Below are 17,659 nucleotides of genomic sequence, written 5' to 3'. Positions count from 1 at the left end.
TTTATCTTATCCTGTGTGTTACACTGCAGCATGGCACACCTGGCTGTCAGAGGAGGAATTCGGGAGATTGGGCGAGATTAAGTTAAGAAAGGAATTTGGACCCTGGAAAGGAACGATTTGACTTTTCTTCCCTACCTGTTGCTTAATGCTTTACAATTAACAGTGTATGATCAATTTAAAGATCGCATTTGAGTGCATCTGTTGAGACACTTTGATAGGTTGTCCTTTCAGCTTTACCTCTGAGATTTCTTGGGTTTTCAATGACCTGCTGCTACAGTGTTGCATAAATGAGAGGTTATAGTTCCTGGTTGTCAGTTCATTTTTAGTAAGCATTAAATATGTTTTCTGAGTCCTTTTTCGCTATTGCTTGTTTAAACTATACCACTAGAGAAGCTGTGTCTGATTTCTTTTTCAGGCCTTAATGATTCCAGTGTAATTCATACTCTGCACTGGGGTGACTTATGGTTTTAATGTGGATCTAGAAAATGATTCCTTCAGCTATTCTCAAATTTAGATGTTTGGTTCCATATGTTTAAACAAAAAAAAAGAAAAATCAACTTCTATTACTACTCCTTCATTCCAGCTTTAGGAGAAGACACTCCACCTTGAATGTGTGCAAGCACACAGTACAGTACAAAACACCTCAAGTTTCAGAGGAAACTCTCCCAATAAGCTGGAATAATGGAAGTCGTGGGAGATTGTCTGGGGGTGGAATTTAATATTACAGCCTTTGCAAATTGAGCACACCTTATCTAATACTATCTTCTGGTTTAAGTGGATTTTATCCTCCTCTTGGAGAGAAGAGGGAATCCAAGATATTGACTAAAGTTTTGGGTTATTTTAGGCTTTTGTTTTTTGAGGAGATGATAAAGAGTCTGTGTCTCAGCACTTCCACTGAAGTCTCTGGAAAGGGCTGCTGGAAAGATGCGAGGTTGTTTTTGCTTTGGGCTGCAAGATCAGTCTCTAGTTTAATTGTTAAATGCCTATTTTGAGTAAAATAGTCAGTATTTTTTAGTGATTTGGATAAACTTTCTAATAGTCAGTGCAGGAGAAAAATACTTTGGTAAGGGTTCAGATATTCAAAACGTTTTCCCCTCCTGCATGTTTTTAAGTACTCAGAAGACGTTCCAAGTTGGAGATTTTTAAAATTTCAGATGTATTCAGAACGGTACCTATGAATACTGAATTTGCAGTAGATAGCTGTATTAGGTATCCTGTTACAAAATAAGCATACAGCAGGACTACTGATCACTCATCGTTAGTGAAACAACGATATCATCTTCTTCAATGCCACGTTCATTCGTTATCCCTTGTTGGATAACAAATTCTTGTTTGCAGTTTGGCAAAAAGAAGTTGGCTAGATACTTGTGGCCTTAAATTTTTTTGGAAGATTAGAATATCAGCTGATTATGAATGCCCTGCTGTATGTGTTTTCAGTACCACACTGGAAGACTCTCAGCATGAAACAGATTCTTCTCCAGCATCTCTGTAAAATTCATTTAGAGAGGCATGCAAATCTCTACAGAGTTTGGCTTACGTTATAGTTGGTTTGTTTTTCAATATATATTTAAAAACAGGCATTTCAGCCTTGACATAGGCATTTTTAATGCAACTGCTGCATTCAAATAGCTTTCTTGCAAACTAATGCTTTAGTGTGTTTTTGTTTGCTGCAGTAAAAGAACAAGATGATTTTTCTCTTATTTTTCACATTTTTCTAAATTTAGCGATCACTTACTTCTAGTTTTTAACTTTTTATTGAATATATGAAGTACTACTGAATTCAGTAAGCATACATATCTGACTTTTTTAGTTACAGAAATGAAGATATTTTGCACACTGTTAAATCTTTCCAGTTCTTACATTCATGAACTTTATTTTGTCACTTGTCACAGATTTGACAATTTTGTTTTGCTTAGTGACTGTTTTTTGTACCCTAAGTATCTATAAATTTCATCTCAAAATGACCTTTGCTTGAAATACTCTCTATGCCATATAGTTAGTACTTTCACATTCTCTGTTCTCACCTCTTCTTTGAGCCTTCCCCACAATAACCCCATCAATGTGATTAAAGTGAGGGCTATATGTTGTTCTAGCATTATGCGTGATAGAGCTTATTATTGGTTCCAGAAGGATTTCTCCTTAGTGAGGTAAGGGTGAGGCAACAGAATAAGTTCAGTAGCTGCAACTACAAATGTGAATAAGCCCTCCAAGAACGAGAGAAGAAAATAAATATTGCATATGATGCCAGTAGTACAACTTACTACTAGAATTGTTGGACCTTCTGATGAGGACATACTAAAAGTTCAGTCACTTACAATGTTGCCAAACCAAAAAGGCTTGGAACTTCCCCTGTGTAATGCCTCTCTCAATTTTTTCCAGGGTGAATAGTTACGGTGTTTATGAAGAGGTATAGGCAGTAAAACTTTGTTTGGGCTAAGAATTCTGGTTGACTTCTGCATTTTCCCCCCAAGCTACTATGTATTTACATGGTCTACAACAGAAACTTTACATTTTCAAGGGAGCGTGTGTATCAGAGTTTGGATATCCAAACATTCCCGTGAAAATTTGGCCGAACGTGTTAAAATGACAGACTTTTGAGCATTTTCTTCTGACATGCTCATTAAACATATGAAAGAGCTATGTAATTAAAATCTCTAAAATTCATCGAAGTGAGCAAGCTGTGTCGAGGACTGAGCAAGACTGCAAATTCAGCTCTGAATTATGTTAGGTGGTGCTGGAGCTGAGCCCCAAACCTGAGAACACGAAGACTGCTTTTTCTGTCTTGTTTTCTGCTAGTGACTGACACGAGTGCAAAGCGAACACAACATGTGATTTACTCCCCTTCCTCCCCGTTTCCAGGATCATAATTTATTGCGCAGGATGGATGTGCAGTAAATTGATGGATTAGCCTAGTTGAGACATGAATGAAGATCTAACTTTGTCCATCGGAAGCATTACTCACTTGCTGGGGAAGTTGGATTTGTGGTGAATAAGGCAGCGTTGCAAAAAGAGTCGCGGGGCAGCAGTAGGGCAGTTGAATGCTGCCTTGAAAACTGTTTTCCTCCGTGACTCTTAATTTCAGAACTGAATCAGCAGGAACTGCGGTGGGGTTTCTCTGGTTGTTTTGCTTTGGGTTCAGTGTCCCTTTGCCTTTGCTTTTTTGCATTTGTGAGATGAACTATTGTGTTCTGAGAACAATGAAGCACTTGGTTGCTGTGGTAATGAGTAGCACAGAAAAACTTGTAGCAAAATTAATACCATTTTCTGTGTAGAATTTGAATTGTAATCAGGAAATAAAGAGGAACAAAATACGTTGGATAGCTACTCATCAGTGGAGGACTGTACAGTTAGTACATGAAACCCTAAGGCACTTGGGAGGGCAGCAGAGAATTGTGTGACTTCTGATTTAAGGACTCGCAGTGCCCTAGCGCTGGTCACAGCACAGCTCCTGGGGGCCTCGGCAGGGCACGGATGTGCCTGCGTGTATGCGCTGCGTAACCGTGCAGATCAAATCCAGCGTTTTACGAGACGTGTTGTGATGACGCCTGTGCGCAGGGCCGGTCGCGCGATGAGACGGTGCTGCACAGCCTGGTGTTGGTAGGGGCAGGGGGGCCAGTTTGGGCACTGCAATCCAGGCACGCACGCACGCTGGCCGACTTGCTCATGCTACCTCCTGGCTAATCGTGTTTTTCCAAGTGTTAGACTTAGTACTGTGGATTAGAGTTTGGGTGTCTTTGGGATTTTTGTGCTTTTTTTTTATTGTGAGAATGTGTTAATAACTGAGTTTATTTTTACATGCTGATAGAGTGAACTTTGAGCTTTTTCTAATTTTGTTGCTGTACAAGGCATCGTGTATGGAGTTTGAGGAGTCATACCCACTTGGTTTGAAGCATACGGAGCGTGGGAGGATATCTAGCAACAAACTTAGATACTCTGATGGGTTTACTTCTCTTCTAACATCGTCACACGTGATTAGCACACATCATCGCAGCCCGTCCCACTGCTTTTCTCCTTGCGGGGAAAGAATTCCTCTGTTCAGCCCAAACCTCCCTCCTTCGAACTAGACGTGGCGTGTGCTGCGCAGAGGGGACAGAGCCGTCCCTTGCTGCGTCTGGGTCGGGCGGCCCCGGGGCTCCGGCTCTCCGCTGCCGGGGCACGTGGGTGGCTCCTCTCGGCCTCCTGCCGCCAGCCGTGAGCCCCCGGGCTGTTTTGGCAGAGCTGCTCCCAGCCGGGCAGCACCAGCCCGTGTCGCTGCAAGGGCCTTTCCTTCCTGCGGGCAGGTCTATGTGGTTGTCTTTGAATTTGTTGATTTTTATGTCTGTTTACCTTTTTATTACCTAGCTGAGGTGGTAAAGGCATTGAGCCCAAATCCTGCAAGGATTTGTTCAGAGCCTTGAATTTGCCTCTCAGTAGGCAAGGTGAAGCAGGAATTAAAGAATATCGCTGCGTCTCCTTCTGGGTGGCGTTAATTGGATGACATGGAATTAGTGCGTGCCGTGTCTTGAAAGGACAGGATCCAGATAAGCACTAATCACATGAAAATTTAGGTTAATACCCCTCTATAACAGTCCTTCTTTCAAATTTCCTGTTTTAACCTGAACATCACTAATGCTCAGGATCCAAAGCACTGGCAGTGTTTGCAAGCCCTTAAGAGGCACTTTTTTTCTACTGAGCATCTTGCAGTCTAGAGAAGATGAGAAAGAAGGTAAGTTAACTACTGTAGGTAGGAAAAAAGAGGGTGAAGATTTCTGCACTAGCCACTTAGCTGCCTGTTGTTGCTTTACTGATATCTTAGGCGTTTGCTTAACTTATTTTTACTTTGTATCCCATACTACTTTAATAATTTTCATAGATCATCACAAGTGCATTAATTCCCCATGGACTCCATTCTACCTGGTTAAATTGTATCAGCATGATTTTAACCTGTGAGCTTGTTTCATTTGGCAGCAGTGGATTGAGAGAGTTAAATTTCACAGACTGTATTACAATTGTCAGTGGAGTAGTTGGAGCGCACCTCAGGAGAACTTTAGTATCAAAGACAAAATTAAATACTGAAAAATAGCAAATAAAATTCTAAAGGAGTAAAATATACCTAAGTTAATCATTGATACAGCTTTGGGTATTTCTTTTTCCAAAAGCTGTAATAGCATAGTTTTGACTTAGTTTGTGATTTCTGCCCTGCAGAAAGTGACTAGTGATTTTGTCTAATAAAAATATAGAGGTTCAGAAGATAAAGTAACCTTGTAAAATACTGCTGAGTGTTTCTGGCTTTTTTGACCAAAGGGAAGTCTAGTTTGAATTCTTTAAGATGCTCATTCATGGAGATGATTCATGATAAATGCCCAAGAATAATGCACAAAATATTAAACAGAAGACTCATTTTCTTCTATGGATGCCTGTTAAAGGATTAAAATTCACAAGGGATGCTAATTTAAACAGGAATGGAAAGGGTAGTTCCACTAAAAGATAATCACAGAATAAAACAGGCTATGAAGATTTTAGTCCAAGTGGATTTTAGGTGAGATAGAATTCATACAGTTTCTGCATATCAATGACATTTCTTCTTAATAGTAAGATTTTGCTAAGCTTAATTATTTGAGTTGTCTTTTTCTTGACAATGTATCCTCCTTAAAAATTTCAGTGGGGAATCTACATTAATTTGTAAAGGATTTTGAAACTGCATTTTGTGACTTCAGATTGAGATGCTGGTACTAAGGAATAGGTTAACGTTTGACAGTGATGTCAACGGTACCATTTTGTCATTTATATTTACTGCTTAAAATGACTTTTTTTTTTTTTTTTTTTTTTTACAACTGATTTAAATGGTGTCTGGAACTTGCTACAATGACATGATGCAGAATACTTTTTACTGACAGTTTTAAACTATTGCTACGTAGCTGGGACTTCATACTCTGTCTTTAAAGGCTATGATAATGATGGTGTTGCCAAATAAAAGCTTCGTCTTTCTACTGTATGTGAGCCTGGAGCTCTGTAGGATGTACCGTAATCGATACTATCCTTACCAGAATCCTTGTGATAGTACGCCTTTGAAACAAACCTTTGGGGTAATTACTGAGCCAACCTCACGCTGTAGCGCTAGACTCTGAAAGTATGGTTGCCTTTACTCAAATGTGTAAAGTAAATGGTTTTTATTACAAATGTTGTGATGCTCAAAAATAATGCCTGCTCCGTTTCCTGCTTATTCAAAAGAAGTCAATGGTAACTCTTTTCCTTTTTATTTTGATACCAGGAGATATGTGTTTTTTTCAACATAAAGACAAAATAATATAAAAATATACTTGGAATCTTAAAAGGTAAATTTTATATGCAAAATAGCTGTATTCTTAAGAATCTCTTTAGAATTTTAGTTAAAAGTATCATGGTTTTTTGATCATGAAAAACAACAAAAAACTTGAGGTACTGTAATCATTTTTTTGTCTTCTTCCACATAGTCTTTAGCTGTGGTACTAGATCACATTAACATTCTCAAAATGTCATCTTGAAAAAAATTAATTACATTGTTTCTGCAGTCTAGCTTCCCAGCGACGCTATACTTGACGTTACAGGATGCAGTTGGATATTTAGTAGGGAAACTGATTCATTCCTCTGAAGATGCTGATTCACTACAGCTTTAGGAAATAAAGATTTGGAAGAGCTCTAAATATTTTGCTCTGTTACTGTGTTCAAAGCTGAATCTGTTATTGCACTGAAAACTACTGTAAAAAACAAAGTCGGCTGGAAGTTAAAGTTCTCTGAATTCTTAATTTACCCCGTAAGGGCATTGCTTGTAGCACGTTCTCTGCTTTCTCTCTGTGATACCGCTTCTTCCCGTGCTGGGTGCACTGACTGAACTCAGTGAGCAACAAGCAAGTATTTGGGTTGCTTTTCGTTATTGTATTAGTGTTCTTGTGTCTTCTGTAATGTCCAGTAATTGAACTCTGCTTTGAATCCAGAATTAGCTTCCTCTTATTTTTAGTGGTACCTCAGTGTTGCATTTAATAAATATAACTTATCTTTTATAACACTTTTTTGTTATTAGAGGCTATTATCTCCATTTTGCCAATGAGGCCTATGTGGGGGGAAAAATGATTTATTTTCAAAAGTAATCAGCATGGTCATAGTGCCTTTCATTGTCTTCAAAGGTGACTGGAAGTTTGGGCAGACTGTCTGAAAGGGTCAGGAAGCAGAAGGGTGATTTTGGGAAACTGGGAGGACTTTTAACATCTCTAAGAGTGAGGAACGGAGGGACAGATGGGGCCATTACTCTGAGACAGAAAAAACAACTTTGTTTTGCATAGTAAGCATGATACTGATGCAGGACTGATCAAGAAATGCTCAATGTCTGCAATACGGCAGACCTTGGAGGATGTGTTTTGTCTCTGCAGCTTGCGGAGGTCTACCTCACCTACTTATTTTCCTTCTCTGTGCCAAGACAGGGGAGACCTAAGAGCAGCAGTTAGCTACTGCATAGGTTAATAGGTCCCGAGGAGGATAATAGGCCCAAAATAGGGACACGTTGGAAAAGCAGATCAGACTGGATGATCCTCATGGTCTTTGGACTCTGACACTTGCTGACAGCTTGGAGGTCCAGTGCTCTTAAAGATATCCAAGTTTTCAGTGCACCTTGAAGGGTTTAATCTGAGAGCAGGGCAGGTTTTAATTTCTGTTCCAGTAAGGTATTTTGTCTTAAAGAGAAATCATGTTAACTCTATGCAGGATTTGTCATGCAAACTCTGCAAAAGTGTTATGTGCATCACTGCATGCAGAGTTTGGATTTAAGGGTAACTTTAGCATATTTGCTAATGAAACGCTCCATTTTTTCAGAGGTTTTAATATTGTAGTATTTGACTTGAGGAGATGATGATCCTACAGGGCATTCTGTCTTAGTGTTAGTTTTATCAGTGAATTCTCTTTTATCCCTTCAGGCTACTTATCTTGTCTTTGTAATTCAGTCTTCTAGTTCCACTGTTCTGCACTGTTGTCTAGTTCTAGGCTTCTTGCCTGCAGCATCTATTCTCCTAATCTGTCAGGGCTGAGCTGTTTTTTTTGCTAAAATTTCCCCTGGAAACATTGCTTTAGGCAAATGCCAAGCATTGAAAGCTTCAGTCCAAATGGCTAGTGTGGTGGGAAATACTGAATAGCCAGAACTTTCAGCTACGCTGTCAGTGTTTATGTAGGGAAACACTTTACATTTGCATTTTTGGATTAGTTTCACTTGCTGTAGGGTAAGAGGAGAAACTGGAAGAGGAGGATAATTCTGACATGAGTAGTAGACTCCTGAACCACTCTAAATCTAGGTGTAGATATGAGGCATGAGGTTTTATTTCAGACTCGTGCGCTGTAAGTGATTGGACGATGCAGTATTATTGTAGTACTTCATAAGGCTCTTAGTAATTTACTGCTCTTACATATGAGACATACGTCATACTTTTTTCCACATGTATCTTATTTTCAGTAGTTGTATATCAAACAAATTCTATAACTTTAAACTTGCTTGACTAGCAATCAAAACTTAAAAAAATTTCTAATTGAATCTTAGCTAGTGAAAGAAAAAGTATCCCTGCGTTATGCTATGCTGCAACTTCCCAGTTTGCCCTGAGAAAGAAATTGCTCAGTGGCCTGCCTCCAGAGGTAGGCTCAGAAAAATCGTGGCAGAGTAGGCTTTTATTCTTTAAATGCCTCTGAAAGCTTGCTCCAACAGAGAAATAAGTTAATTGGTTCCTCCCTCTGCATGGAAAAGCATCCTTCTGCTTTATAGCTAGCTGGCAGAAAAGATGGATTGATGTTTTCTATCTTTTTTTTTTCCATTCACTTCTAGGCTGACAGAAGATAATGTATAAATAGTTGCAGGTCTTCTGCCTAAATCAGAGACCAAGTAGGGAAGTATGGGGAGGAGGGAGGAATCCAGCGCTGGATTTGGCACTGGATTCACAGTGTTTCAGTCCTGGCCGACATTTGTATCTTCACTTTAATTCGTATCTTCACTGTAATTCTACTCACTAGAAACCCATCAGGTGCAAAAAGTAAACTCAGTGTTTCCTTCTGGAGAATAAATTGTGCCAGCTACTAAACAACAGAATCTGTAACAAAACCTTTAAGCTTTAACCAGTTTGTCATTTTTCATCTGGTACTAAAAAGTTCTAAGTACTTCTAAGGATGTAAAAGCCTGGGTAGCAACATTGTTTTACCAACTAAAAACTGTCTATATTGAATCTGTATCTGATTAGTATCTTTGCTACGAAGTATCTCTCCCAAAAATGCTTTCCTAGTTATTGTCCAGTTACTGCTATAAAAAGCAATTTGCAATATGTTGATGTGTTGGACAGAAAATGCTACATATCTTTAGCTGTATGAAAATGAAGCTCAACTTCTAACACTTCCCATCCACAAGCTACATCAGTGGTACTGACCGTAATAATCTGCTTTGGTTTGCAAGTCTTAGGCTTGGAAAACAGATGATGAATAATATCTTTCTGCTGACCTGAAAGGTTCATGATGTATGAACAGCATGAGCATAGCAATTATTCTGCTGAGAAGTAACTTTGAAATGAGATCACTGAAGGTGCAGGATTTCTTTTCTGTGAGCTTTTACACAACATACGTAATGCAGATTTCATTATTACCTTTTTATAGAACACTGTAGGCTGGAAGGGATGTCTGGAGGTCACCTGGTCCAACCCACTGTTCAGGCTGCTTCTCAATTGTCTTTGTGAGATATTTATAGCAATGCTTTAATAGTTGCATCTTGGATAAAGGATTTTTGTTATAAAAAGATATTAATTTTTAAAATTCTTAACTTTTTTCATGCGATGTATAGAAGAGAAGTCTGGGGAGTAGGTTTTACATCCCCTATGGAAATGTCTGAATACATCTGAAATAGTTATTTTATACTAAATTTATCAAGAAGTAACAGAAACAACTTTTTGAATTGCTTTCACTGAAACTGTATAATAAGTTGAAAGAGACTTGACTTTTTAGCAGTATATGAAAGGCTCACAAGATTTATGTGGACTTTGCAACAGTCTACAGCCCATGTAAATGGAGTGTAGAGTCCAGATTAGGGCACTAAATGCTCTTCAGAGTGCAAAATAACAAAAGAGTATTCCAGCAATTGCTGTAGAAGCTACTTTTCCTGAAATGATACTCACTTACTAACGTAGCTGAAAACTCACTATTCTGGAATGGCCAGGTCCCGTTCTGTTACCATAACTTCAAGAAAGCCTCTTCCAAAGCTTAAAATAGACATGAACAGATGTTGCTAATGCAAAATATTCTCCTCCTTCCTTCCATGCAGAGGGATTGTACATATTCCAGCATAGGCAGGATCTTTGCTAGACCTGAGTGCTTTTTCTAAAAGAGTGTAGTCGCATTTGATCGTATGAGGAGCTTGCAGAAGACTTAAAAGATGCAAGATAAAAATAAAACCTTTCCATTTGCGATGTTTATTTAAATTTAAATGTTTATTTAAATTTAAAAGTGTAGTTTAGACATACAAAGCAGAGGTGAAAAGAATCTGCCTCATGCTTGGACTTCTTTTGCATTATATTTTAATGTTAATATTAACATTCTATCCTGTTGAATTTTGTGAATTTACCAAAGGAAAATTTATTTTTGTATTTTGAACTGTTTCCATATTTTTGAAACAGTTTAATCAAGGCTAACATTTGATCTTGCATTAATGAATAAATCATTCCTTTTGCTCAATAAAAAGTAAGAGTATTAGAATTTTTAACCTACCTATAGATAATACATGCACTGTTCCTGCATGTGTCGCAGTTAGCTGTGTCTTGACCAGTCCGATATGAAAGCCTGCAAGGAGAAAAACGTGAAGTCATTAGGAAGAGATTGGTTTTAATGTGTTTTTGCCCTCCATCATTGCCTTCTGTAGTAACCAAAGCATCTTTTTTTTTTTTAATCTCAGTACTGAATATTAAAAAATCTAGCTATTAGGAAATCAGGAACAAAAAATAGCATATTCAGCTTCACTGAATAACATGGGAAGATGCTGGTGTTTGGAAAATGAGTCTTTAATGATTGCAACGACAAAACACAAAGATTTCTTTCTATTATCCTTTTGTAAATTAAAAAAAAACAACAACAAGGAAACCAAGTTATGTGATTCTCTATTTACATAATGCTTCCGGGTACTAAAATGATGAACCATGGCTGATATGTTTCCAGTTTCTGTAGACATAGCAGTGCTGGTTTGTTGTTTTCTACTTTCTTTTCAAATACCTAAACTAGAAGGCTTTTGCTAGTTATTGGCAGATGTGTAGAATATTATGTGTAGAAATTTTGTCCCTCAACAATGAAATCTGAAGATCTGTTGTGTTAGTGTTTACATCTCAAGAGGAAGAAAATGGCTCTTTGATACTTTCTTTATTTACCCAGCCTAAATCTATCCTTTGTCTCCCTTCGGTTTGAAGGAGCATCTCTTAATTTAACAAAGTATCATCTGCCTTGGTCAACTGGAAAAAATATTTGTTATATATGCAGATATTTTTCTGTACTCACACGAATTTCATTAGAAGTATTAAATAAATACAACTGTCTGTACATCAACAGAAATGTTGTTTTGTGCACGCAAATGATTTTAAAATGAAAAATTTCTAATATTTATGCAGTAATATCTATTTTGATAAAAATCCCATACTTACTAAACTGTAGAGTCATTCTCTTAAGTTACATTTGGTCTGTGTAAAACACAGACTAGTATCTGTGAAGTTTCTTCCTGGTGTGCCTTTAAAATAAAGGGGGAAATACCTGTCGGTGGAAGTCTGAAAAGGTTACATACAATACATCAGGTTTCAGTATAAAGGACCGTTTCTGAAGCTAGGCTCTACGCTGAAGCTCGAGAGGTTCACTCTGCAAACACTTTAACTCCCTGAACATCAAATAAGTCGGCCTCTCGGCACCGTTCCGGGCCCTAGTGCTGCTTGCTGTGGGCAGAGGGCACCTTTTCTCTACTTCCCTGACAGTCAAAATAATAATGAAAATTCAAACATTCCCACAAACTCATTTGAATTGAATTCTTAGATGGCAAAGTATCAAACCCATATAAAATATTAATAGGAAAAGGTGTCACTCAAATTGTTTTATGCCTCTGTCCCTAAAATGGAAAATCAGCATGTCTTAAATACTTCAGGCTGTTTAATTTTCTTGGTGAACATACTCGCAGGGACATTCATATTACACAGTCGCAAAATTTGTCCCTGTTTTATTTCTTCTCTTCTCTGAAAACGATCATCTTATCCTGAGCCACTTCTCCTGATTGTTTTTAAATGCTTGAATATTGCTTTAATACTTTGAACATTGCTTGAACATTACTGGTGTATTTTATATAAAATTTGTGTTTTGAAGGAAAGAAATTTATCAGTATGAACTTGAAGGCAGAGAGTGGATCTGCAGCTTATTCAACCAAGCTTGTCTTCACAGGTGACCCTTCCACTATGATTACTTTGTTTATAAATCATTTGGGATGGTGCCACAGCAAAGTGTTCTGGGCCTGTGAATAAAGCTCCTCCGCACAGGGGTAGCACAGATAATAGTTAATGATAAGGTGAATCTACTTCTTTAATAATAAGGATTTTTTTTTCCTTTTGAAAGCAAAATGCAAGCTAGAGTTCTTGTTGTCTAGTTATGTTTTTCTTTGTTATTTTAAGAGGACTTGGATGACTGTGGATTTAAAACTTGCACCAACTAACAAGTCAGGAGCCTCAAAAATACTTAACGTGGGTATGTGCCTCTGAATAAAAAGTAGACTGCTGAATTTTAGCGTATCAACAAAGGCAGATCAAACAACTTCTACAAAAGCAGAATGTCTACGTTATTTTTGTATTATTTTGTACTATTCCTTTTATGGGGAAAAAACAATACTGACTTGTATTTGATTTTTTTATTTTCTTGCCCGTAAGAGGGATGAATTAGTATCTGTTCTTAAATTCTCTTTTCAAACTGTTTTAGAAGCTGACATTCAAATTGTCACTGCATCATTAAACTTGAGCGTTTAAAACTATTTTTCTAGGCTATTAATCAACTACTAAAAATTCTTATTGAAGGTATATGACATTTAAAATGTACAGATTGGTTGATGAAAGCCTTTATTTACTGAGGATATAAACAGTAGTTAATAAGGAAGTTCAGAGGAATACCGCGCAGTTGTCTGAATGCCTCTGCAGAGGTAAAGGCATAAACATACTGGATTGGATGCTACTTTATGTTTTCATTACACTTTAGTTGGGACATTTTCATTCCTCTTTGTAAGCCTACAAACTGCCATTCAAATATAGTTAGTCATCCAGCTTGTAGATGAAAACCCTCCTGTTTTCCCCCAGTAGCTCCTGTTTCTGCACAGGGCTTGTCCTGTTCACAATTGCCTGCTGCTGTGCTCCACTCTTAAAGCTAAAAGAAACCTTTAACAAGCTTTTCTAGGTCTGGTGCTTACAAAGGTAAATCACAGTATCCACGATATTTATCCTGCTAACGCCTTTCACCGTTACCGCGGAGCGTGAGGGACGAGCCCGTAAGAGCGCAAGCAAGGACGCGGCCCTGGTTGTGAAGCTGCCCAGGGAGATGGCTGCTCTCGTTGTGGGCATGTGGCTGCTCCCGTCTGGCGCAGGGTTTCGCTCCGGAAGCGCGAGGTTTCCGGGTGCTGTGGTGAAAGCCACGTGGCCAGCTCAGCCGTTCAGCGAACAGGGAGGGGGTTCCCCCCGTTCCTGACAGTCAGCATGTTCTTGACTTTTTATTTTTTTGGCATTTTTCAATTTTTGAGCCTAGGAGCCACGCGCCAGTGAATAGGGGTGTAGTTTTGAATAGTTTAATAATCAGTATAAGAGCTATGCAAACAAAAGCAGTTAAAGGTAGTGTGTGTGGGGGGGTGAACTGCAACTTGTGTGCTGGCGGGGGGAGCGGCGCCGACAGCGAGTCGGCAGGGCGCGCCTGGCCCCGTGCGTGGGGTGGGGGTTCGGCGCTCAGCGAGGACCTGTGAAAATGCAATTTTTTGTTTGAAAGAGGAAAGATGAGGACGAAGAGCGTTGACGTGCATGCTGAAAACAGCGATGGGGCTGGGACGGGGGTAATTCTCGCCTCCGAGCGAGAGCCGCCGGGACAGACCCGCAGCGCTGCTGTGTCCCAGCGAGAGCGCGGTTGCCTGGCCCAGCACTTGGAAGAGCTTCAGCTCTGGCTGCAGTATGGCATTAGGCATCCAAACAAGCATACTGCAACGTTAAAGGGACACAGATACCTCTCTAAATAATTACCCTCTCTATGCACTCAACATCTGTAAGAAAGAAGTGTGTCATGGTCATTGACGTAGTTACTTTGATGGTTTAACAACCATTTTTCACCACCGGTCCCCTGTTTTAGCAAAGCAATACTTCTTAATATGATTTTAGTTGTGATATACCCACCAAAACACAGTAGGGTGGTTACTTATTTAGCAAAAGCTGTGCTGTATGTGGTCTTAATGTGGATGTGCCATTTCAGTCATGAACTATGAATCTACTCTCATAACTACCACTTAAAAAATGAGGCATCAAATAATCTTTAGGTCAATAAGCTATCATCCTCAAAGTTGTCTTTTTCAGTATGTTATTAAGTTCATCTCTGAAGCATATTGATGATCTTTAAATGCACAGTAGCTCTGGACTTTCAAGTAGTTAAATTATATTTCCTGATGATTTAGGGTAGACTAGCTAAGCTGATGAAGGTGGTCCTTTGATACAAATAGTTAAGTGATTTGATTTTTGGGGTGGGGAGGAGAGAAGGGGGACAGGGATGACCTGTTTGAAATCTTGATTTTTGAACTGACAGAGGTTCAGCACTGTGTGGTTTTAGCCTCATCGTTGTCGTTCAGAAACTACCGTTTACAACAGTAACTTTTTTCCTAGTCTCATGTAAATTATGATCACCTTTTCTTAAAGCATCATTTTCCTGTATTGAATACTTTCAGCTTCTCACAGATGACTTTCCTTAGAAGCTAGAGATTTAATCATGCTGCCTTCTTTCAGCTATTCTATTAGTTAGACTTTTTCAGCAGCCCGGAGAACGCCCCGTGGCGTTACAGGGTTTGGTTTCTACCAGGTGGTTTGACAGCTCTTTTGTCAGGATTGTGTTCTACAATTGTTAGTACAATATAAAATCAATTATTTCTTATAAATTAAACTCTTCATATAAAGCATTGTTGTCTTCACCTTTGGGCTTTGAACTTTTGCTTTCTTGCGTTCACAGTTATCCACTTACACTTGTATTAATTGTCAGCAAAGATCGTGCTACTCTTAGTTTAGTGTTTCCATGTAAAGCTTATGCAGTGAAGTGGATTTTTAAGTGCAAACTTAATGAAAAATAGAGCTGCTAAAAAATTCTTTTCCTGTCTGTTAACTGCTAAAAAGAGCAGTTTGTGAGCACGTTTTGGATACAGCGTTCAAGGGGACAGCGCTCTGTGTGATTACACTTTCCTTGTGAGATGGAATAGTTTGAATAAGCTCCTCTTTTTCTCTCCCCTTGAAAATAATTCTAAGAGAAGACCTCAAGCTAGAGACCAGTAATTTTTTTTTCTTCATTGATAAACTGGTAAGCCTTTTTCCATAAGAATAAACAAAACATGGAAGATGTAGATTTTTTTAAAATTCTTTTTTCACAAAAAAGATTCCTTCAGAAGATTTGTTCTTTTCAGAGAGAAATGAAATTTGGTTTTGGATTATTTTTGATCCAAAGTGGAGTATTTCACTTTGTATTGAGTGAGATGCCTGGGAGCCTGGAGTCCCCAAGCTCTAACTCCTGTGAGCAATGTACTTAATATAAAAATGATTCCGAATTAAGCCTTGCAGCTTATTTTAACAAACTTAACATCTTGATTTTGGGAATGCCTCACTGTTTTTTAAGGGTAAGAAGTATTATGCTTTATAACTTGCTTTAGTCCTGGGCGTTGTAGCCCAGGAGGGACTGAAGCAGCAGCGGAGCAAGTTAAAGTGGATCACACCAAGGTTGAGCTGCCACGTCTAGTGTGCAAGCTGGGGTACGTCTGCGCTGCAGCTGCTTCACTGTGTGGATGAGCCTGTAATGTCTAGTCCTTCATTCAAAGGAAGGAAGGAAGGTTGTCAGCCTTAAAGTGTAAGTGAAATCTAGTTGCATTTTGGTACTAAGGCTTGACAAAAATTGTGCATGTTGATCCATCAAAAAGGCAAAATCAGGAACGTGTAGTCGCCACTGTCTCTTGGCCTCTTATTGACCTTTCTCATGTGTTATGGTCTTCAGTGTGCTCTTAATCCTGAGTTTCAAATGTTTTTGCTGCCATCAGTAATGCAGAGTGGACTGCTCATTTCAGATCTCCAAAAACGTGGGGCGTTTGAAAATCTATTTTTGCCTTGGTTTCTCTAAGAAATGCAGACATGTAGTTGTGCGCCATGGCCTAAGAAGGGTGTGTTGGTATTGAAGGGGGAGAAGAAAGCTGTATTTCTTATCGGAAGGAACTGTTGGTATCGATTGACATGTGAGGCACAGGTAGAGAGCAACCCTTGCCGTCATTGCTATCTAATATAAATTCTTTCCTGACTTTTATGAGTAAAAATCCACCAAATCTGGGCCCCAAAACAACTGTCCACCCTCTGTTTGTTCCTAGCGATCATAGCAAGGAAGATGTCCTGGTTTGTATTTGGAAAAATACTTACATTGTCCATATATTATATTGTTCTATTTTAGTTTGATTAGGTTGCTGTCTAATAGCTAGACAGAATCTGTGCTACTTGATAACCTTCCTTCAAAAACAGTAAGGAAAAGAAACTTGAGTGATAATAATTGTGGTTTAATAAACCCCTCAATCATGTAGCAAAGTAAACCTGGCACTGCTCATCACCGACTTGATGGGGTGCATGCTGATCTGCAAAGAGCGAACTGAATGCATACAGTGGACTGCATCACCGGCTTCCATGGTATTCCTGTTTCATATGCTCTAGCACCTAACGTACTTTGATATATGTTAATAAAAAGTCCTTACTCAAAGAACTTCATTCTGTGATCCCTTCTGTTTTCATACGGATGGACACAGCTGGGCCTGGTTAGTCTTGTGTGTTACATGGTGCTGTATGGTCTAGGTACTGGAGAAAGGAAGGATATAGGTTAGTGGTCTTGTACTGGTGTGTCTGCATCTAATTTGCTTCCTGACCTTGGGAAGGACGCCTGATCTCCAGACTCATTTCTTCACACGTGTTCTGTCTAAATTGTGTATTATTTAGAAGAGATTTTCATTTTATTGTACGTCTATTTAACATTCTTGGCACATCCTGAACTTAACCTCAATTAACACTTCCGAGTATTAAAATATGAAGAACAACTATTTTGCTGACATGGACTGGCAGTGACTAATAATAGGCTGCAATTTTCAAAGGAGCCTAAGGGAATTGCACCTAAATTCCTCAGAAATGCAGCTGAATTGGTGCACCTGCTTGAGGCTTCTTTTGAAAATACCTACTGTAGCACATCAAAATCCTCTCTTCATTTGAGCAGTTGTTTGCTGGTATAAATTAGAGACCCTGTTGAGCTGAGAGAGGGAAGCTTAGATTTGTATGTACTGAAATTTTCTATTGTTCAGTAGGTAGCAAGTGAATGGGCACTAATTCAAGCATCCTGGGCATCTCTTAAAAACAAAAGAAAATCTTATAAA

The 17,659-nt window shown here is 38.8% G+C and overlaps 2 protein-coding genes across 4 annotated transcripts in view; one reads left to right on the top strand and one right to left on the bottom strand.

The window, feature by feature from the left end:
* The window catches only part of DOCK1 (dedicator of cytokinesis 1), a 321,007-nt gene that overhangs the window by 110,619 nt on the left and 192,729 nt on the right, over nt 1-17,659 (top strand). The gene's annotated exons all lie outside the window — the stretch shown is intronic.
* Nucleotides 1-17,659, bottom strand: part of INSYN2A (inhibitory synaptic factor 2A) — a 75,688-nt gene that overhangs the window by 28,885 nt on the left and 29,144 nt on the right. For both annotated transcript variants that reach the window (XM_068951449.1, XM_068951450.1), the window contains exon 3: nt 10,738-10,809. In XM_068951449.1, coding sequence (XP_068807550.1) covers nt 10,738-10,809 — 72 coding nt within the window. The remainder of the gene's footprint in view (nt 1-10,737; nt 10,810-17,659) is intronic.

This window comes from Struthio camelus, chromosome 7, assembly GCF_040807025.1.
Source record: "Struthio camelus isolate bStrCam1 chromosome 7, bStrCam1.hap1, whole genome shotgun sequence".
In the NCBI taxonomy this organism is placed as follows: domain Eukaryota; kingdom Metazoa; phylum Chordata; class Aves; order Struthioniformes; family Struthionidae; genus Struthio; species Struthio camelus.
The sequence above is the reverse complement of the archived record's forward strand: the minus strand, read 5'-3'. Positions and strand labels throughout refer to the sequence as shown.